The following is a 23,905-nucleotide window of genomic DNA, read 5'->3' as shown; positions in this document are numbered from 1 at the left end:
CAAAATGATTTAAACTGCCTACTCCATCGATCTGCTCTGGGATCAGAGCCCAGAGTCCATATCCCAACTATCCATGCACCTCTCTAAACCTCTCTTAAATGCTGACAACGAGCTGGCATTCACCACTTGTGCTGGCAGCTCATTCCACACTCTCATGACACTCTGAAGGAAGAAGTTTCCCCTCATGTTCCTCTGAAGCTTTCTACTTTTCACCTTTAACCCATGACATGTGTAGTAGTCCCACCCAACCTTAATGGAAAAAGCCTGCTTGCATTTATCTTGCCTATACCCCTTCTAATTTTTTATGCCTCCATAAAAACTCCTCTCAGTCTTCTACATTCTAAGGAATACAGTCCTGATGTATTCAATCAAGAATTACAGGTATGTTGCCTGGATTGGGGAGCATGCCTTATGAGAATAGGTTGAGTGAACTTGGCCTTTTCTCCTTGGAGCGACGGAGGATGAGAGGTGACCTGATAGAGGTGTATAAGATGATGAGAGGCATTGATTGTGTGGATAGTCAGAGGCTTTTTCCCAGGGCTGAAATGGCTAGCACATGAAGGCATAGTTTTAAGGTGCTTGGAAGAAGGTACAGAGTAAATGTCAGGGGTAAGTTTTTTACGCAGAGAGTGGTGAGTGCGTGGAATGGGCTGCCGGTGATGGTGGTGGAGGCGGAAACGATAGAGTCTTTTTTGAGACTCCTGAATGGATACATGAAGCTTAGAAAAATAGAGGGCTATGGGTAAGCCGAGGTAGTTCTAAGGTAAGGACATGTTCGGCACAGCTTTGTGGGCTGAAGGACCTGTATTGTGCTGTAGGTTTTCTATGATTCTATGTTTCTAAACAGGGTTATTATCACTGACACACTTAGTGAAATTTGTTTCTCTGTGGTAGCAGTACTGTCACGTACCCTGTGATGGGAATAAAGAACCAGCAGAGATGGAAAACACTTTGGAGTCCAGTATTGCTATTAATCTATAATATTTATTAGTAACTATGCAATACAGTAATATAAATGTAGATAAATCAAACAGGTTAGCAATGATGATGATATATATAAGTAAGTAAATCAGTAAGTGTGGAAATATATGTGAAAAACCAAGTTTCTTCAAGTCTAGGGGTAAAAAGATACAGTCTTACGATGATGAGTAAAGTTCAGTTCAGTTCATGGTATTGAGTTGAGTAGTGATGGAGAGAGAGAGATTTGAATCTTCAGATGAGCTGACTTCGTCGATCTTCTCGTTGTCCTCCGAAATCCTTTAAAAGTCACCGACTGTGACTTCAACAAAGGGGACTGGTTTTCTGTGGTGGAGCTATCCCCCAGGCGAGGGTGGACATACGGACAACTCCCCACCAGTCAATCCCTTTTCTCACTGCAAGAGGGACTGATTGATCTGCCTGATCGATCCTCCAAAAACCCACTTTTTCTGTGGACACAACAAAGCTTATTCAGTGTCCAAAACATGTGTCTCCAGTCTATATCATCTGACCTGCTATTTTATCTTCCCATGCTAAGCACCAACTGTCTCTCAAATAACTCCTCCCTCCTCTGTCTGTGGAAGAATACAAGCAGGCGATGTCCTTGGAGAAAGCATAAACAACCTGTGAGCAGTCTTCATCTCTCTCTCTCTCTCTCTCTTTCAAAACAACAAGTCAGTGTTAAATAACTCTCTCTCTCTCTTTTCAAAAGCACAGTTCATAGGGGTAATCAAGTACAGTTCATAGGGGTAATCGAGCAGTTCATAGGGGTAATTCAGGACCCCGTCACGGTACAGTGCAATGTACAAAAATTACTTTGTTACAAATTAATAATTAATACATAATGTGAAAGAGAAATAATAAGATTGTGTTCAAGCATTCATAGACTGTTCAAAAATCTGATGGCAGAGGGAAAGAAACTGTTTTGAAAACATTGAGTGTGCGTCTTCAGGCTCTTGTCCCTCCTCCTTGATGGTAGTGATGAGAAGTGGGTGATAGAAAGATAGGTGGAGGGACAGGCAGTGTTGGGGAAACAAGGAGTCTGCAAAAAGACTTGGTCAGATTGGGAGAATGGACAAACAAGTGGCAGATGGAAAACAGTGTGGGGAAGTGTATGTTCATCACGTTTTTGTTGAAGGAGTAAATGGGGAGCAAATTCAAAAATCAAAAGTTGCAAAGTGACTTGGGAATCCTACTTCAGGATTTCCTAAAGGTTAACTTGTAGGCTGAGTCAGTGGTGAGGAAAGCAAATGCAAATGTTTGATTAGATTTTGTGTATTTATGTTTGTGTTTCTTGTGAATGCTGTTTATCTGGTGCTCTGTACCAGTGGTGCAACTACAAGTAATTTGTCATTTCCCCCTGTACACACCTGGACTGTGTGTTTGATGATAAATTTGACTTTGACATCATAAATTGATTTGGTGCTGTGTATACCGAGCAAAATTACCGGAGTGTTGGACAACACCATGGGCTACCATAGACTATTGACCTCACCACGGATCTCTGGCCTGTTTCCGTGGTGCAGAAAGGAGAGAAGAAGATGAGGAATGAGGTAGTCATAGGGGATTCGATGGTGAGGGGAACAGACAGGAAGTTCTGTCAGCCTGATAGAGATACCCGCATGGTGTGTTGCCTCCCAGGTGCCAGGGTACGGGTTGTCTTGGATCGAGTACAGAGTATTCTGAGGGGAGAGGGTGAACAGCCAGAAGTCTCGGTACATGCTGGCACCAATGACATAGGTACAAAAAGGGAGGAGGTCCTGAAGAGAGAATTCAGGTAGTTCTGCAGGAAGTTGAAAAGCAGGACCTCCAGGGTAGTAATCCCAGGATTGCTGCCTGTGCCACATGCTAATAAGCACAAGAAAAGCATGATTAGGCATATTAATGTGTCGCTGAGAGACTGGTCTAGGGAGCAGGGCTTTGGGTTCCCGGATCACTGGGGCCTCTACAACCTGTACAAAAAGGACATTTTAAACCTGAACCCGAAGGGCTCCAAGATTCCAGCAGGCAGGTTTAAAAGAGCTGTTAGGGAGGGTTTAAACTCATTTGGCAGGGAGATGGAAAGCAGAGTGATCGGGCTGAGGAACAGGAAAACAGAAATAAATCAAAGATAACGTGCAACCGAGATGATAGAAAGGACAGGCAGGAGATGAGGCATAATCACAGCCAGTGGGATGCGTTACAGGGCAATAGAGGTGTAGCGCAGTTAAAACAGAAAGCAACAAATACTGGACTGAAAGTGTTATATTTGAATGCACGCAGCATAAGAAATAAAATGAACGACCTTGAAATTCAGCTACAGATTGGTAAGTATGACGTTGTGGCCATCTCTGAAACTTGACTAAAGGATGGCTGCCATCAGAAAGATAGGTTAGATAGGTTAGTAGGCAGTGTGGCCCTGTGTATAAGAAATAATTTTAAATAATTAGAAAGGGATGACATAGGATAGGAAGGTGTAGAGTTTCTGTAGGTTGAGTTAAGAAATGGCAAGGGTAAAAGGACCCTAATGGCAGTTGTATACAGGGCCTCCAAACAGCAGCTGGGATGTGGATTACAAATTACAGAGGTAGATAGACAAGGCATGTCAGAAGAGCAATGTCATGATAACCATTGGCTATTTCAACATGAAAGTGGATTGGGAAAACCAGGCCAGTACTGGACCTCAGGAGAGAGAATCTTTAGAATGTCTAAGGGTTGGCTTTTTAGAACAGTTTGTTGTTCAGCCCACTAGGGGATCAGCTGTGCTGGATTGGGCATTGTACAGGGATCCAGGGGTGATAAGAGAGCTTAAGGTTAGGGAACCCTTAGGAAAGAGTGATCACAATATGATTGAGTTCACTTTGAAATTTGAGAAGGAGAAACTAAATGCCAGTGTGTCAGTATTCAGTAGAATAAACAATATTATATTGGCATGGGAAGGGAGCTGGCTGAAGTCAACTGGAAAGGATACTAGCAAGAAGGACAGCAGAGCAGCAATATCTGGAGATTCTGCAGAAAATGAGGGAAGTGAAAGACATATATTCCAAATAATAAGACATTTTCAAATGGAAGAAGGACACTACCGTGGCTGATAAATGAAGTCAGGGCCAAAGTAAAAAATGGCTGTGAAGCCCAAATTTTTGAAGCTCCCTCCTTGACCTGGGTGGAGTCACCTTTATTTTACTCCTCCACCTCAGGGTGAAGGAGCAACACCTTACATACTGTCTGGGTAGCCTCCAACATGATGGCACGAATATAGATTTCTCCTTCTGGTAAAAAAAATTCTCTCCCCCTCCCCTCTTCTTCTATTCACCACTTTGGTCTTCACCTCTTCCCACCTGCCTATTACCTCCTCCTTCCCTCTTTCCTGTGGTTCACTCTCCTCTCCTATCAGACTCCTTCATCCCCAGCCCTTTACCATTCCCACCTGCCTGCCTTCACCTGTCATGTTCTATCTTTTATTCTGGTGCATTCTCCCTTCCTTTTCAGACCTGATGAAGGGTCTTGGTCCAAAATGTCGACTGTTTATACCTCTCCATAGATGCTGCCTCGATTGCTGAGTTCCTCCAGTATTTTGTGTGTGTTTCTCTGGATTTCCAGCACCTGCAGACTTTTGTATTTACCCTTACTTTTCACCTCTCAGCTCCGATTGGCTGCTGTTCAAGCTCCGTATAATGACCTGACTAGATGATGACCAAATCTGTACAATTTGTCCACGTGTGGTCTCACTGGCATCTTGTTACACGACCTTCCAACTCTTGCACTCCATACCCTAGTCGATGAAGACAAACGTGCTAAACACTGTCTTCACCATCCTATACTGTCTTAGGGTACTCTGTGCCTGAACCCCGAGATTTTCAGACAAAGGCACTCAGTAAATTCAACAGACATCAATATAGTTTTGCATATGAAGCTGAACAAATGTTAGGGATAAAGTACAATATGTTCACACATCAGCCATGATGTCACTGAACAGCAGGGTCAGCATGAGGGGACAAATGCCCTCCAGTTGCTTCTTTTCTCATGTTCCCCTGCATCTGTTGCACAGAGAGGAACCTGGGCAGAAAATCAGTTCACTGGAGGCCATGTACAGGACACACAGGGCAGTGAGAGGTTTGCTTGAACATTGTTGTCTTAGGGTTTAACCCATCACACCAGATGGGGTCAGATCTTCCAGCCTCTTTGTCCAACACCTGCTTCCTACAGGACCATGTGAACATGCCCTGCCTAAATGCTACACACCCACACTACTCATCCCGTTTTCCCTTACCTCTTTTCACAGACAGAAACCATCCCTTAATCCAACCTTCTGCTCAGACATAATTCTGCCTTCATTTCAAAGCAAAGCCATCAGAGTCTCTTGGATGAGCACTCCACTCTTCAAGAAGTGAGAGAGGCAGAAGAAATGAAACTATTGGCCAGTTAGTCTGAACTCAGTGGTTGGGAAGATGTTGGAGTCGATTATTAAGGATTAGGTCTGGGGGTACTGGGAGGCACATGATAAAACAGGCTGCAGTCAGCATGGTTTCCTCCAGAGAAAATCTTGCCTGAAAAATCTGCTGGAATTTCTTTGAAGAAATAAGAACCAGGATAGACAGAGAAGAATCGGTGATTCTTGGATCAGTACTTGGATTTTTACTTTTTGATAAGGTTGCTAAAGAATGATAAGAGCCCAGGCATTACAGGAAAGATATTAGCATTGGCTGATTGGGAGAAGGCAAAGAGTGGGAATAAAGGGATCCTTTTTGGACTAATGCTGTTCCACAGGGGTCTGTTTATATTGTATGTCAGTGATTTAGATGATGAAAATTAATGGCTCTTTGGGTAGCTTTGTGGACGGTATGAAGATAGGTGGATGGGCAGGTAGTGTTGAGGAAGCAGGGAAGTGAGTATATGGAACAAGCTGTTTGAGGAAGTGGTAGAGGGGGTACAATTACAACAATTAAAACACATGAGAACAAGAACCTGGATAGTAAACCTTAGAGGGATTATGGGTCCAACACAAGGAGATAGGACCAGTTCAGATAAATATCTGGTGAGAAGGGACATGTTTGGCAGAACGGCCCATTTCTGTGTTGTATAAGTCCATGACTCTCTCACCCTCAGCCCCTGTTTGTTCTTCAGGCCTGTCTCCATCCCACAGTTCAGTCCGTCAGCACATCGGTGCCAACTGGTCACCACCTGCGGCCAGTCCCATTCTACCCTGGACCCGTTTGACACTGACATGGTATCCCCTGGGTCCAGCTCTTTTCTGACCTTCAGTAGTTTACTGCCCACAGGTGTAAATGCAGGTACAGTCCTGATCCAATCACCAGGAGTTGTGAAGGTGCGTGAAGCTGGAACGGTGCAGATACAGTGTGACCTGCAGAGTGACAACGTGGAATACACTGTGGATCAATACAATGTACACTGGTACAACTCACGCAATAAACTGACAGATAAAGGATTTGTACTTAGTCTTTACAGTAATGGCCATGTTTACAGATCACGGGGCTTCTCCGATCGATTTCAGCTTTCCAGGAATGTCACCACTAACAGCTACTCACTGACCATCAGCAACGTGAAGCTCACCGACTCTAGACTTTACATCAGTGGCATTCGGGGAACGGTCTTTGGAAAGGGAACCCAGCTGAATGTGATCAGTGAGTACTTCATGTTGGTTCTGTTTTCCAGTCACGTCCCTGTATCAATGAGTAATGATGATATTGTATATTCAGTTTTACAGAAACAGGTGTTATTACAAGTTTATAAAGGGTGGTCCAAACTTAATGTGGATAAAAAATCACTGCCTGCCGAGCTGAGGGGTACGTAGGGATGGAGAATAAATATCAGCATTTCCAGTGACATCAACATCCCGTGAATGCAGAAAAGTAAAAAAAATTACAGAATATTCAGAAACAGCTCAATAATCCACCATCTTCCCTTGGTTCTCCACCTGGTTCACCAGGTGAAGTTTGTCACCTTCCCCGTCCACTCACCCAGATCTCCGGTTCCTGAGCTCCCTTTCAGTTTCCCCCACACCCTGACAATCTGACCAGATTAATGACATTGAAACATCTTTTATGTTTACTTAAACACCTTTCTTTGAAATGTGATTTAAAAGCGAGTTTGAGCATGAAGAGAGTAAAATGAGAGATCTATGGAGATCAGGTCGATGGGACGACACAGAACACCAGAGCTAGACGGACCGAAGGGCCTGTTCCTATGCTGTCGTGGTATATGACTCTGTGACTCTGGAAGATCTGACACTCCAATACCAGCCGATCCCTGAGTGTGCTGGATGATCTGAGTTTTCACATTTCAGATTCCAACCTCTTTCTGCAACTTCAAATCAGCTGTTTAGACTTGATGGGCTGAGTGGCCTAATTCTGCTCCTGTGTCTCATGCTCTTATGGTTATTTACAACTGCAACATAATATCTCAACTTGTGCACTCAAATTTCAAAGTAAATTTATTATCCAATACACATATGTCACCATATAAAATACTGAGATTCATTTTCTTGCAGGCTTTCAGAGAAGAACAACGAAATACAATTCAATCAGTGAAAAACTACAGACAAACCAACACAAAAAAAAAGCACTTATTAATAAATAAATAAATAAAGTGGATTCCGGTGAATTGGGACATCAGGTAATTGGGGTAACCACTTATTTGGAACAACACTTGAAGAACAAAATCTGATTGTGAAAATGGTCAGAATTCCCTTCATTTATTTGGACAATATGCCACTTCATGGGACAGGGGACTGTTGCCGAACAGTTTCTAACCGGGGTCAGTCGTGTGCGCTTGTGTGGCTGGTAGACACTATGCAATGCTTCAAGAGAATAGTTTTAAGAGAGTGTCAGTTGCATGTTTGTGTTCAGAAAGCGGTGACTTTTATCACCGATAGTGTGAGAAATAAGCTGCAGGACCAGTCAGATTGGAGATGCCAGAAATGTCTGGGAGTGAAAATGAAATGATTTCATGACTTCATCAATTGAGGAAATATGAAGGTATTTTCTATACAGTTTTAATAATTTCCTTGAAACTTCAGCTAATGGGGAAAGCACTGAATTGAGCCAAAATGTACTGATGCCAATGTGATCTAATGAACCGGAATCCACTGTAAATAAATATCACTGCGAACAGGAGTCGTAGAGTTCTTGGATGTGAGTCCATAGTTTGTGCAATCGGTTCAGTGTTAATAGACAATAGACAATAGGTGCAGGAGTAGGCCATTCGGCCCTTCGAGCCAGCACCGCCATTCACTGTGATCATGGCTGATCATCCACAATCAGTACCCCGTTCCTGCCTTCTCCCCATATCCCTTCACTCTGCTATCTTTAAGAGCTCCATCTAACTCTTTCCTGAAAGCATCCAGAAAATTGGCCTCCTCTGCTTTCTGAGGCAGAGTATTCCACAGATCCATAACTCACTGGGTGAAAAAGTTTTTCCTCAACTCCGTTCTAAATGGCCTACCCCTTATTCTCAAACTATGGCCTCCGGTTCAGGACTCCCCCAACATTGGGAACATGTTTCCTGCCTCTAGCATTTCCAATCCCTTAATAATCTCATATGTTTCAATCAGATCCCCTCTCATCCTTCTAAATTCCAATGTATACAAGCCCAGTCACTCCAATCTTTTAACATATGACAGTCCCGCCATCCCGTGAACTAACCTCGTGAAACTACGCTGCAGTCCCTCAATAGCAAGAATGTCCTTCCTCAAATTTGGAGACCAAAACTGCACACAACTTCTAAGTTTTAAGTGATGTTCTAACTTTAAGCATTTCTATAATTTTAGAAATGTTTTCAGCTTTGTTGAGTTGTGTTTTGAATGTTAATCATTTCCAACAACTCCTGACTGCCAGTGGCTTTCAGAAGTGCTGCGAGACCTTGCCAGCTTTGACAAGGGGGCACAGTGGAGATTTGGCTCCTACCCTCGGTTTCCAGAGGAATTCTGCAGACAAGGCTTGATCTCACCACCTCTGTGTCTCAGTAGCACTGTTATCCACACAGCAACTCCATCCAACCACCCCTCAAGCTCGGTTTAAAGTGACGATATTGTCCTTATCCAGTCCCCGAGCATACAGCGTGTCATTGAGGGTCACACGGCGTGGTTATGGTGTACCATGAGCAAAGCCAGGCTGGAAGACACTGACGTCCACTGGTATCAGAAACTACCTGGGCAAGACATGGAGTGGGTTTTAACACACAGGGCAGGAGGCAGATCAGAGTGGGGACAGGGTTTCACTGAGAGGGTCCAGTCCTACAGAGACACGTCCAACAGCAGCTTCACCCTGACAGTCACAGACGTGGTACACAATGATTCTGCCGTCTATTACTGCAGAGTGTGGGGAGACATCGACGGGAACAGCACCCAGCTCATCGTAACCAGTGAGTACAAGTTCTATTTATTCAGCAGTGTGTTCCTGAATGTTGTGTGGGGAAAATCACATCTCATCAGCTTGATTGAGTTTCTGAGGAGGGGATGAAGGTAATGGAGGGTTGGGAAGTGGATGTTGTCTACATTAACGTTAGTAAATCTTTCAATCATGTGACACAGTAGTGTAGTGGTTAGTAGAACAATTTACAGTGATTGAGGTTCAATTCCCACAAAATACTGGAGGAACTTAGCAGGCCAGGCAGCATCTTTAGAAATGAGCACAATCCAGGGAACAAGAAATGGGAAGGGTGGTTGATTGTCTGGAAGACTGTCAGTAGTGACTGGGATCAGGGCTGGGCCCCAGCTCCAACAATCTGTATCAATGAGGGGACCAAGTGTCTCCAAGCCTGTCAGGGATGCAGAGGTGCTGGCAGTGTGATTGGTCAGGAGGGTGCAGAGTCGTATGGGGATGGAGACACACGGAGTGAACGTACAAGGTGAAGACAGTTGGAATATCATGTGGACAAATGTGAGCTCATTCTCTTGGTAGGAAAAATAGAAACAAAGAGTAATTTCTGAATGGATTTCTGAGGGATGTTCATGTCCTGGGGAATCTGGGTGGCCTTGTACACAAAGATCAAACCCAACAGACAGGTACAACTGGTGATTCAGAAAGGAACCCCTTGTCCATTATTGTGGGACAGATTTGAGTACAAGAGTAACGATGCCTTACTGGAATTATGGTCTCTAGTGAGATGTCAACAAGGAACAGGAAGTCTCTGAGGGTCGTGCTTTATTCAGTCACCCACTAGGTCAGTTGGTGCAGCAGGTGGAACAGCATCATTCCTTCAGGGATTGGGTAAATACTTGGAAAGAACTTTTCACAGGACTCTGGGGAATGAAGGGACTGGGATCAGTGAGCACCTTTTTCAAAGAGCTGGCACAGGAGGATGGGTCGAATGGATTCCTTCTACACTGACATTGAGCTTCCCAGATGTTTACCCACTGATGTGATTTCCTTTCCGTTCCTCAAACAGAGATGTCCCGAGCCCCATCGTAGCTGGCCTGGCTCATTCTGGCTGTCGTGCTGGGAGTTCTGGCTGTCACTGGAGGCATTTTCCTCATCAGACGCAGAGCGTTTAGAAACCACCCGTCCCGTACGTGTGACTAAATGGTTCATTCTGATCCGATTGTTGTGTGGGGTTATTAAAATGTGAAGGTCGGGGACTGATTGTGAAAGAGCCCGTCGTTGTGTTGTGACAGCAATGTGGGACTCACAGCTCGGAGACGGCTGTTACTGATACTTTATACTCTATTTCACAGACCCACCCACAGAAACTGATCACCGGAGCCCAGGGGCAGATTATGAAAATGTTTCCGTGGCCAGGGATGTCCCGGTGAGTTCTGATGCTTTTCTCAGATAAGTAGAATTGTGTGGGGATTGCTCTGGTATGTTCTTGGCTTCTTACATCAGGGATATTCCCCAGTGACATTGTGGTTCATTGAATATTTCTGCAATGTCTGAATGATCTGCAAATGTATGTGGTGTAACTGTTTCTGGATATTGACCACAGACCGTACAGCTGTACAGCACAGGAACAGGCCTTTCTGCCCATCAGGGCTGTGCCAACCAGGATGCTACATGAAACTAATCCCCAGCGACACAGACAAAATGCTGGAGAAATTCCACAGGTCAGGCAGCATCTATGGAATGATTGGGGCTTTGGACCAAACCCTTCATCAGGCCTTGAAAGGATGGACACAGAAGCCAGAATGAGAAGCTGTGGGGTGATGGGTGGGAATACAGGCAGGAAGGTGATAGGTGGAGGCAGATGGGTGGAAGGTGGGGTGGATGAAGTAAGAAGCTGGGAGGTGATAGGTGGGAAAGCTAAAAGACTGAAGAAGGAAGAATCTGATAGGAGAGGAGAGTAGACTATTGGACAAAAGCATGGAAGAGGGCAACATGGGGAGGTGATAGGCAGGTGAGGAAAATGAAAGAGTGTGTGAAAAATACCTGAAGTTATAGAAATTGATGCTCATGGCATCAGATTGCAGGCTATCCATATGAGGCTTCCAATGAGAGAATGGCCTCATTTTTGTCATAAAGCAGGCGACGGACCTGTTGGAGTCCATGATTTAAAGTTGCAGCTCAAACTACAATTCTCCACATGTGGTGGGTTCTTGTTCTTGGACTCGCCGTTCAGCCTGACATTTTGATGCAAGACCATTAAATACTGGAGCGGAATTAGACCATTTGGCCCATAGAATCTGCTCCACTATTTCATCATGGCTGATCCAACCTTCCTCTCAGCCCCAATTTCCTGCCTGCTCCCCGTATCCCTTCATCCCCTGACCAACCATGTGTGGACTAGAAGATGTGCACTTTCATAGACAAACTTATTTCTTGCTGTAGTTGTTGACTGAAGTTTTGCAGGAGGCTGAAAGAAATATTGAGACAGTAGGTGGTGTGTGCAGCTTTTGGAAGAGGACCCCTGCACTTAAACTATCTCTCTGCCTCTTCATCTCCCTCTCCTCCCCCTCCCTCTCACCATCCCCCCTCCCTCTCTCCCTTCCCCTCCCCTTCTTCCCTTCCACTTCTCCTCCTCTCCTCCCTCTCCCTTCCCCATCTCTCCCTTTCCCCTGTCCCTGTCTCTCTGTCTCTGTCTCTCTCGTGTGTCTGTCGGTCCTCGAGTCGAGGGGCTTGGAGATGTGACGCGGCAGACTGTAACATCGAAAGAGTGAGCTGCTGATCTCCCCCTTTTGGTTGCTACATGATCAATATTCTTCCCTACCTTGCTACTGAGAGAAACCCTGTCTGAGATGAAGTGTTGGGTTGGACAATAGTTTTTTGATGCAGTCTAGATCATGGTCTCTTTGGGGAGTTTGCTTTTGCTTGAATGGTGGGTGGTTGGGTCAGAGCTTTTGCTGGAGCAAGTGGGGTGGGGGAGTAGGGAGGGTCGATGATTTTGCTGCTTGTGAGTGGGAGGGGGAGGGGGCTTTGGGGGTTCTAACATTTCTGTCATTCACTCTTTGGGTTTCCTGTTTTGTGGATATCTGCGAAGAGTAAGAATTTCAGGTTGTATACTGTATACAATCTCTGATATTAAATTGAGCCATTGAACGTGTTACAATGGGAATGGGATTGGAATTAAAATGGTTAGCCATCTGAAATGCTGCTTATTGTGAATGGAACGGAGGTGCTTGTGAAAGCAGTCGCCCAATCTGCACTGGATCTCACCAGTATTGAGGAGGCCCCATTGGGAGTCCCAACAGATTTGAAGGTGAAGTGTTGCCTCAACTGAAAGGATAGTTTGGGGCCCTGAATGGAGCTGAGGAAGGAGGTGAATGGGCAGGTGTCATCTTCTTCCTTTCCAAAGATGCTGCCTGACCTGCTGAGATCCTCCAGAATTTTGTGTGTTTTGCTCTGAATTCCAGCATCTATAGAATATTTTGTCTTTATCAAAATAATCCCATCTCCCTGCAAATGATCCCACAACCAATATTCCCATCAAAAATTATCTGACTTTAAGAACTCTTTATCTTGTTATTTCACATTCTCGTTATTTATTGCTATTTACTTAAATTTGCATTTGCACAGTTTGAAATCTTCTATGCTTTTTTTCTTTCATTGATCCAGTTTACAGTTACTGTTCTATAGATTTGCTGAGTATGCCCGCAGGAAAAAGAATCTCAGGGTTGTATGTGGAGACATGGATGTACTCTGAAAATAAATTTTCCTTTGAACTTTCATCCATTTCCCTCCATGTTCCTGTGTCTGTCTAAATGCCTCTTAAATGCTACTGTTGTGTCTGTTTCCAGCACCACCCTGGCAGTGTGTCCCAGACACCCACCACCCTCTGTGTGAAGATAACTTGCCCCACACATCTCCCTTAAACTGTCCTGCTCTCAACTTAAAGCCAGTGTTGACAATGTTTAGACCGATGTAACGGTTCAATTCTGTTCTGTTGTAGGGTTCAGGAGGTCACCAGCTCGATTCAAACAACACCTACACGGTAAGGAAGGTCACCTTTGGAACATTGAAGCTTTTCCCACAGCATGAGCTGTGAAGCTGTTGTTCACACCATTTCTGTGTTCTCTACTAGGCTCTGCAACGTCCCACTCAGTCCATCTATGGTCATCTCCAAGGTACGTAGCAACATCTATGGACAGGGCGACTAAACCACATCAACTGCTATGGAAGTGGTGAGAATGTGGCGAAGTCTTTAGACAGGAACACCCAGTGAGCAATGAGCCCCGTGTGGTGATGGGTCTGAGTCAGATCTACTGGCGAGATGAGGAAGGGTTCAATGTTCTCAGCCATTTTCACAATTGGATTGTGGTGCTCTCAGTTTCGATAGAGGAGGAGTTCATCTTCAAGTTCACATGCCTTAGATTTTTGAATTTTTTCTCCATTTAGAAAATAGTCTAGCTCTTTATTCCTTCTATTAAATTGCAGGACCACACATTTCCCGACACAATATTTCATCTCCCAGTTCTTTGCCCATTCTTCTAAACTGTCTAAATTCTTCTGTAGCTCTCTGCTTCCTCAACACTCTCTGCCCCTCCACCCGTCCTCATATTGTCTGCAGAATTGGCCAAAAGCCCTCAATTCTGTCTTTCAAATCTCTAGCATTTCATGTAAGAGGTTGCAGTCCCAACACAGAACCCCAAGGAACACCGCTAGTCACCAGAAAAGATTCCCATTATTCCCGATCAGCCAATATTGTACCCATGCTAGTGCCTTCCCTGTATGTAATACTATTGGCTCTTAAATTGCTAAGCAGCCTCAGATGTGGCACCTTGTCAAGGCTTTCTGAAAATACAAGTGCACAACATCCACTAATTCTCCTTTGTCTATCCAGCTTGATATTCCTTCAAAGAGTTCCAATAGATTTGTCAGGCAAAAGTTGCCCTAAAGGAGGCCAATCTGACTTCAGCCTATCTTTTCATGTATCTCCAAGGACCCAAAACCATATCCTTAACAATTGACTCCAACTTCTTCCCAATCACAGAGGTCAGACTAACAGGGCCATTATATTCTTTCTTCTGCCCCTCCCATTTCTGAATAGTGGAGTGACATTTGCAATTTTCCAGTCATCCGGAACCATGCCATAATCTATTGATTCTTGAAAGATCATTATTTATATCTCCAGAGTCTCTTTAGCCAACTTTTTCAGACTTATCTACCTTCAGACCTTTCAGTTTCCCAAGCACCTTCTCTCTCGTAAAGACAAATTCACCCACTTCTGACCCCTGAGTGTTTCAAACTTCCAGCATACTGCTGGTGTCTTCCAAAGTGAAGACTGATGTAAAATACATACTCAGTTCGCCCATTTCCTTGTCCCCATTACAAGTGTTCCAGCGTCATTTTCCAGCAGACTGATATCCACTCTCACCTCTCTTTTCCACTTTGTATAACTGAAGGAACTTCTGGCATCCGCTTTAATATTATTGACCAGCTTGCCTTTGTATTCCATTTTCACCTTCACTCTGACCTTTTTATTTGCCTTCTTTTGGTTTTTAAAAGCTTCCCAATCCCCGAACTTCCACCTAATTTTGCCCTATTTTATGCCCTCTCTTCTGTTTTTTTATGTTGATTTTTTGACTTTGACTTTTCTTGTCAGCCACAGTTGTGTCATCTTACCTTTAGAATACTTCTTCCTCCTTCCTATGGATCTAGAACACAGAACATAGAAAACCTACAGCACAATACAGGCCCCTCGGCCCACAAAGTTGTGCCAAACATGTCCCTACCTTAGAAATTACTATGCTCACCTATAGCCCTCGATTTTACTAAGCTCCATGTACCTACCTAACTGTCTCTTAAAAGACCCTATCGTATCTGCCTCCACCACCATTGCCAGCAGCCCATTCCACGCACTCACCACTCTCCGAGTAAAAACTTACCCTTGACATCTCCTCTGTATCTGCTCCCCAGCACCTTAAACCTGTGTCCTCTAGTGGCAACCTTTTCACCCCTGGGAAAAAGCCTGTGACTATCCACATGATCAATGCCTCTCATCATCTTATACATCTCTTTCAGGTTACCTCTCATCCTCCATTGCTCTAAGGAGAAAAGGCCGAGTTCACTCAACCTATTCTCATAAGGCATGCTGGACAAGGACTCCGAGCCAGAGACTGGACAAGGACCCGGAACCTGGGTCTTGAACACAGAGCCGGGACATAAGGCCGGGACTCATACACAAAACACAGAGCCGGGGCCCCTCCTTGGGAACAGGACGTAGGGCCGGGACTCATACACAGAATGCTGAACAGGACGAGCGGTTCCCAACACAAGGTAGCGGCAAATGGCTGGACCTACCTAGCGAAGGCATGGACACAGAGATGATTCCCAACATTAGGTAGCGGCAAGCAGCTGGACCTACATAGCAAAGACGTGGACACAGAGACAGTTCCCAACACAAGGAAAGACAGTTCCTTATCTTGACACAGCAAGGCTCCAGTCTTGCTCCAGTGGTAGAACATGATGGCGAAAATAGGTGAAGACATAGGCAAGGCTTCAGGCGAAAGGTAGCAGGCGAGGCTTCAGGTGAAAGGTAGCAGGCAAGGCTTCAGCCAAGGGCAACAGAGGGAAGGGGAAGGGAACAGTCCAGCAACTCAAGCTGAACCCAGGAGCTATTTATGTAGCATCCTAAAATGAGAATCATGTGCCTCAATAGAGGCACTCCTACAGAACAAGGGAAAACCTGGAATGAGGATTGATGAACCAGACTGCGAACCGGAATGCGGACTCCACAGACTGGACCATGACAGTACCCCCCTCTATGGGAGCCTCCTGGTGACCGAACAGGCTATCTCAGACCATAGACGACCTGGGCGGTGGGGGGCATTGACCAGGAGGGAACCCAGGATGGTTGGTGAGAATAAAATGACAGTGTCTGTGTTGCTGGGTCCATATTTGACTGGACTGTTCTGTTATAAGGGGGGTGTTGGTGGTGGACCTAAATGCAAGACACGGACACTGAAGTACTAGGAACAGGACTAGATGTGTCAAGAAAGCAAGCAAAGTGGGGAAGAAATGACGCCGGACGCTGGACAAGATGCTGGAAAGCGGGACCTGGACGAGGAGCTAGGAACTTGGAACCTGGACAAGGACTCCGAGCCAGAGACTGGACAGGGACTCGGAACCTGGGTCTTGACTTGGGCTCGGACTCCTGATCTAGGCGAGGACAGGACGTGGCTACAGGACTGGACGTGGCGGGAGGACGTGGGACTCCTGGGCAGGATGCGGGACCAGAACTGGATGAGGACACGAAGCTCAGACTTGGTGTTGGGAGACAGAAATGCAGAACACAGAGCCTTGGTCTTGGGAGACAGGACTCATCAGCTAATAACTCATCAGGGGTGATTGATAAGTTCATGGCCTAGGGTAGAAGGAGATGAGTTATTAATTTCAAACTTTCTGCATAATCACTCAAGGAGTTGAACTGCATGTGCATGTAACGAGAGCTGTATAACTCATCTTCTTCTACCTAAGGCCATGAACTTATTAATCACCCCTTCTGTGGACATTTTCTGGAGGTCCAAGATCCGTATGGTCCACGACCGCTGGACTAAGTGTGTACATGTAGGAGGGGACTATGTTGAAAAACAAATGTGCTAGGTTTCCTAAAATTGACTCCTTCTACCTTAGGCCACGAACATATCAATCACCCATCGTACACAACCAGAGTACCATAGTTGCTTAAATTACAGTAAACCAGTATGTTGAGGGTCTCTTTGTTGAGCACCTTTGCTCAATTCACAAGCAGCAGGATTTCCTGCTGGGCAATCATTTTAATTCTAATCCCTATTCTCATTCCAACGTGTTGGTCCATGGCTTCCTCTTCTGCCATGATGAGACCATTCTCAGGTCAGATATGAACTCTTCATACTTTGTCTGGGTAGCCTCCACTTAATGGCGTAAACAACGCTTTCACTAATGTCTGTATTTCCCCACCCCTCCCTCTTCTTCAATTCCCCACACTGACACACCCCACCCCTGCTTTATTTCTTCTCTTCTCCTCATCCGTCTATCACCCTCTCCTAATGCCCTTCCTCCTTCCCTTTCTCCCTTTCTCCATGGTCCATCTCCTGTCGTATTAGAATCCTTCTCCAGACTTTTGCCTTTTCCACTGATCAACTCCCAGCTTCTTACTCCGCTGCCCCCTCCCCACTAACCTATCACCCTTCAGATTGTCCTCCTTCCCCCCCCACCTTTCACCCTTAACTCATGACCTCTAATTCTATTTTCACCCAATCTCAGTGAAAAAGGCCTGCTTGCATTTACTCGATTATTTACCCCACATTATTTTGTCTACCTATATTTATTTTGAGAACATGATGACATACTGTGTATGTCCTAATAATAAAGAATTATGGGTAATTATGCAATTCCAGTGCAGAATTCCAGAATATCTGGAGATATGTTATCATTATTTTCCCTTTAAAAATATTCCTCTTTGATATGTTTACGATCGGTCCATTTTACACCAACACTCTGTACAAGCTTGTGTCAAAATGGTTGTTGTGATGCATCTATTGTAATGGTGTAGTGAGTAGCGCTTGTCGCTCTCATTTTCAGCTTCCGCCGCTGGCTAACAGTCTTGTGAAAAGGAGAGGTGAATGTGTAGGTCTCTCCCTGGCAGTACAGAGCCTCTCCAACAGCGGGACTCATGTAGTGCCTCCTCACTGGCGACACCCGGAAACTGAACTAATTTCAGACTCAGGCTGAACTCCAGGGGACAGGGAAGAGGTCTAGCTCCAGCACACGTAACATGCAGGCCCACAGGGGTGTGGACATGTCCTGGTGCTCTTGAACCAGATCCCCAGCAACGGGTAGATCTTCCCACTGCCCTATGGGCAACTTTGGGAGAGACGAAGGCTACAGGACTAAACCCAGACAACAAATCCGGAGTGGAGTCCCTAAGGTGGCTGGATTCATTGATTATCCTTCCGGCAGCTCCTGCAGCCAACCTGGTGCCAAATGTAGTGCTTCATTAGCTTTCCTTTGGACTACACTGGAGAGGCTGAGAGGGGGATCTTGATGACTGGGCATCTCAGGATCTCCATATCTTCTGCCCGGAGAAAAAATAATTTGGGGCCAAGGAGATGGCAGCTGAACTAAATGAGTATTTTGCATCAGTCTTCTCTGTGGAAGACACTAGCCGTGTGCCAGATGTTGAAGGGTTTGAGGGAAGAGATGTGAGTGCTGATACTGTTACAAGGTAGAAGGTGCTCAAAAAATTGCAAGACCTAAGGGTACATAAGTCACCCGGACCAGCTCAACTGTGCCTAGGGTTTTCAAAGAGTTAGCAGTAGAGATTTTGGAGGCAGTAGTAATGATCTTTCAAACATCATTGGACTCTGGCATGGTGCTAATGGACTGGAAAATTACAAATGTCACTCCACTCTTAAAGAAAGAAGGAAGGCAGCAGCAAGGAAATTATAGACCAATTAGCTTGACATCAATGGTTAGGAAGATTTTGGAATCAATTGTTAAGGATGAGCTTACGGAGTATTCGGTGACCATGGGAGATGATAAGACAAAGTCCGCATGGTTTCCTGAAGGGAAAATCTTGCCTGACAAACCTGTTGGAATTCTTTGAGGAGATTACAAATAGGGGAGATAAAGGGGATGCAGTGAATATTATATATTTGGACCTTCAGAAGGCCTTTGACAAGGTTCCACACATGAGGCTGCTTACTAAGTTAAGAACCCATGGTATTACAGGAAAGTTACTGGCTTGATTAGAACATTGGTTGATTGGCAGGAGGCAGCGAGTGGGAATAAAAGGATCCTTTTCTGTTTGGCTGCCAGTGAATAGTGAGTTCTGGAGGGGTCGGTGTTGGGACTGCCTCTGTTTATGCCATATATAAATGGAGAGGAAATCCAAAAATCTGAGATTCAAAGGGACTTAGAAGTCCTTGTGCAGAACACCCTAAAGGTTAACTTGCAGGTAGTGTCAGTGATGAGGAAGGCAAAGGCAATGTTAGCATTCATTTCAAGATGTCTAGAATATAAGAGCAAGGGTGTGGTGCTGAGGCTTTACAAGGTGCTGGTGAAGACTCACCTTGAGTATTGTGAACAGTTTTGGGCCTCTCATCTTAGGAGAAATGTGCTGGCATTGGAGAGGGTCCAGAGGAGGTTCACAAGGATAATTTCGTGAATGAAAGGGTTATCATACAAGGAACAGTTGATGGCCCTGGGTCTGTACATCTTGGAATTTAGAAAGATGAGGGGGAATCTCATTGAAACCTTTCAAATATTGAAAGGCCTAGACAGAGTAGATGTGGAAAGGATGTTTCCCATCAACACAAACAAAATGCTGGAGGAACTCAGCTGGCCAGGCAGAATCTATGGAAAAATTATATTCTACATTTCAGGCATTTTGTGTGTGTAACTTGGATTTCTCTTGTTTGTTGGATGTTTCCCATAGTGGAAGGGTCTAGCACGAGATGGCACAATATCAGGATAGAGGAGAGTCCATTTAAAAGAGAGATGTGGAGACATTTCTTTTACTGGAGGTTGATGAATTTGTGGAATTTATTACCACAGGCAGCTTTGGAGGCCAGGTCTTTAGCTATATTTAAGGCGAGCTTGATCGGTTCTTGATTGGACATGGCATCAAAGGTTACAGGGTGAACATTGGGGAGTGGGGCTGAGGAGGTGAAAAAAAGATCAGCTATGACTGAATTGCGGAGAAGACTTGATGGGCCAAATGGCCTAATTCTGTCCTGTGTTTTATGGTGTTTACACTTCAGACTCAAACTCTTGCTAAACTAAACATTGACAGAAGGGACCAACAACTGCTTCAAAATTTATATTTGAACAAAACGGCTGCGGTAAAAATTGATGATAATATAAGCAGTTGGACTAAAATTCAAAGAGGAGTAAGACAGGGATGTGTTGCCTCACCAGAGTTATTTATTATCTATAGTGAAATGATTCTCAGAGAAATAGAAGACCTAGATGGGATAAAAATTGGAGGTGTTAACATCAACATATAAGATATGCAGACGATACCATCCTAATAGCAAGTGCTGCAGAAGATCTACAAATCCTCCCAGACAAAGTAGTACAAACAGGTGCAGATTTTGGTCTAACCATCAATGTAAAAACTCCAAGTGTATGGTCATATCAAAAGAGCAGGATACTCCTAACTGCTAATTCTACATGGGTAACCAAGAGACTGAATAAATTGAATAGCTTTAACTACCTTGGTAGCTTTATATCACAAGATGCTAGAAGTAGAAATAAAAAGAAGAATTGCCATTGCTAAAACCAACTTCCGAAACATGAAACCCATTTTTACCAACAGACACATTTCTATGACAATAAGGCTTAGGCTACTAAAATGTTACATCTGGTCAATCCTGCTGTATGCTTCCGAAACATGGACTGTAACACCAGAACTCCAAAGAAACTTAGAAGCAACAGAAAGGTGGTTTCTTAGAAGAATGCTGAAAATATTATATAGAGATTGGTAACTAATGAGACAGTACTCCAACTTGCCCATACAAAAAGATCTTTAATGAGCACATGAAGTGAGAGGAAACTTAAATTCCTGGGCCATGTCATCAGAAAGGGAGAAATAGAATGCCTTACATTACCAGCCATATACCTGGGAAACGCGAAAGAGGAAGGCAAAGAAGAAAATATATGGACACTGTGAAGGAGCTAACAGATCTAAGTGCGCAAGATATCATTGACGCTGCGTGGGATCATCCGAAGTGGAAAGCCATGATTGTCCAAGCGTGTAACGCACAAGGCACATGAAGAAGACACTTCAGACAGCACATGACACTGAGATGCAACCAGTATATCATAGTTCCTTACATTGCACAGCTCCACATTCTCTCCCTTCTTGCTGTGTTTTAGATGTTTGTGTTTTACCAACAACAGCAGCAGCAATTCAAAATACTCTTAGATCCTACTCATTAGATCTTCCTCTTAAACACTTCCTCCCTTCTCCCATTCAGATTCTTCATTAATATTGTATTCTCTATTCTCACATGGTGAATTGCCCAGATATTGAAGGCAATGTGCTCTGTGAGGAAAGGTCTCGACCTGAAACGTCGACTGTCCGTTTCTCTCCTCCGAGGCTGCCTGAACGCTGAGCTCCTGCTTGGTGTGTGTGGCTCTGGTAGAAGGGAAGTGTTTGTCATGTAGCATAACAACCACCAGAGGCCGCTGTTGGTCCAACATCCCACTCAAACGAGGTGGGAGGATGCATTTCTGCCCCGTCAATGGTGAGAGTGTTTTTGGTGACATACAAAGCTCCTCAAACTCCAAAGGAAATGCCATGCAGTCATGCAGTTCTGCTGCCATGTCTTCTTGGTAACTGCATCGAAACGTTGGACCCAGGATAGCTCCTCAGAGATGTTGACACCCAGGAACTTGAAATTGCTCACTCTTTCCACTTCTGCTCCCTCTATGAGGACTAGTGAGTGTGTTCCCTTGTCTTACCCTATCTGAAATCTACAATCAATTCCTTGGCAGGTAGAAATATTCCAGTGGTTAGTGCTGATGTTCCATTACCTTCTCCTGTTTGATGTATTATTGCAGTTTTGACTTTTACACATCAGCACACACATTGTCAAACTCCCTGAGCCTGTTCACACTGACAGCAGAACAAATAGATTCACAGAGTAATACAGCGAATCTGTGAACCTTCAGCCCATCTAGTCCATGCTGACCAGTCATGTAGCAGAATTGGCGTCCCTGGGTGGGCTCAAGGATAAATCTCTTTGCTCAGCAGGAGACTGAAGTCAAACCACGTGGGTGAGGTACAGAGATCTGGGGCTGTGTAATTCACAGTTACTGACCCAGGATGAACAATTGAGGAAATCCTTGGGTAATGGGGGAACTGAAGGAAATTCATATTAGGCAGAAAATGGTGTTGGGTAGACTGATGGGACTGAAGGCTGATAAATCCCCAGGGCCTGATGGTCTGCATCCCAGGGTACTTAAGGAGATGGCACTAGAAATCATGGATGCATTGGTAATCATTTTCCAATGTTCTATAGTTTCAGGATCAGTTCCTGAGGATTGGAGGGTAGCTAATTTTATCCCACTTCTTAAGAAAGGAGGGAGAGAGAAAACGCCTGTTTCTGTGAAACTGAACATACAGTATCATCAGTACTCATTGATGCAGGGACGTGACTGGAAAACAGAACCAACATGAAGTACTCACTGGTCACATTCAGCTGGGTTCCCTTTCCAAAGACCGACCCCCAAATGCCACAGATGTAAAGTCTAGAGTCGGTGAGCTTCCCGTTGCTGGTGGTCAGTGAGTAGCTGTTAGTGGTGACGTTCCTGGAAAGCTGAAATCGATTGGAGAAGTCCCATGTTCTGTAAACTTGGTCATTACTATAAAGACTAAGGACTATTCCTATTCCTTTATCTATTGGTTTATGACATCACTTGCACTAGTGATATACAAATTGATCACCATGATATTCATATTGCTCATATCTGGGACACACTGTATCAGCACTGTTCCAGCTTCACGCTCCTTCACAACTCCTGGCGATTGGATCAGGACTGTCTCTGCATTTACACCTGTGGGCAGTAAACAACTGAAGGTCAGAAAAGAGCCGGACCCAGGGGATATCACGTCAGTATTAATCTAGTTGGTGATATAGACCCAATTGTGACCAAATGGCACTGATGTGCTGACGGGCTGAACAGTGGGTTGGAGACAGGCCTGAAGAACAAACGGGGGCTGAGGGTCACAGAGTCATGAAATTATACATCACGGAAATGGGCCGTTCTGCCCAACGTGTCCCTGCTGACCAAGATGTTTCTCTGGCCTGGTCCTATTTCCCTGTGTTGAGTCCATAATCCTTCTAAAGTTTACAGTCCACGTTCTTGTTGTCATATATTTCAAATGTTGTACTTGTACCCCCTCTACCACTTCCTCTGACAGCTCGATCCGTATACACACCACCCTCTCTATGGAAAACATGTCCCTCTGGGCCCCGTTCAGTCTTCCCCCCGCCATCTTAAACCTACACCCTTTCGTTTAGATTCCCCTTCCCTGCAAAAAGGACTCGGACCACCCACCATATTAAAGATTCAAAGTATATTTATTATTAACATGTGTACACAGAATACAACTCTGAGATTCATCTTCCCACAGGCAGTCACTGAACAACAAAACAACATGGAATCCGTTCAAAAAAAAACATTAAATACTTAATGTGTGAGAAAAGAACAAATTGAGCAAACGGTAAAATTTGTCTAGCTCCCCCATGATCTAAGACATGTCTCCGGTCACATCAGACTCTTTCACTACAGCAATAAATAGCCCAGTGTATCCTGATTCTGTTTGTAATTTGAGCCCTCTGCATGAGTCCATAAATGTTTTTGATAATTACTTCTGCATCCTTTCCTGTGTACTAACCAAAGACTGTAATATACAGGAGCAAAATTTCGTCCATTTATCCAATCAAGTCTGCTCACCATTTCATCATGGCTGATCCATTTCCTTCTCAGGGGGGAGGAGAAGATGGCGGCGCGACGCAGCTCGCAGCGGCCACTCCGATGGTGATGTCTGTTATTTGTCAAGTAGGGTG

General features: G+C 44.7%; 1 protein-coding gene across 1 annotated transcript in view; it reads right to left on the bottom strand.

Annotated features, from left to right (window-relative positions):
• Positions 1–6,183, bottom strand: part of LOC140201980 (uncharacterized) — a 49,611-nt gene extending 43,428 nt beyond the window's left edge. Inside the window, exon 1 of the mRNA XM_072266846.1 lies at positions 6,058–6,183. Coding sequence (XP_072122947.1) covers positions 6,058–6,183 — 126 coding nt within the window. The remainder of the gene's footprint in view (positions 1–6,057) is intronic.
• Positions 6,184–23,905: the final 17,722 nt, after the last annotated feature.

The sequence above is a fragment of the Mobula birostris genome, chromosome 8 (genome assembly GCF_030028105.1).
Source record: "Mobula birostris isolate sMobBir1 chromosome 8, sMobBir1.hap1, whole genome shotgun sequence".
NCBI classification, from domain to species: domain Eukaryota; kingdom Metazoa; phylum Chordata; class Chondrichthyes; order Myliobatiformes; family Myliobatidae; genus Mobula; species Mobula birostris.
This window is presented reverse-complemented; position numbering and strand designations above follow the sequence as displayed.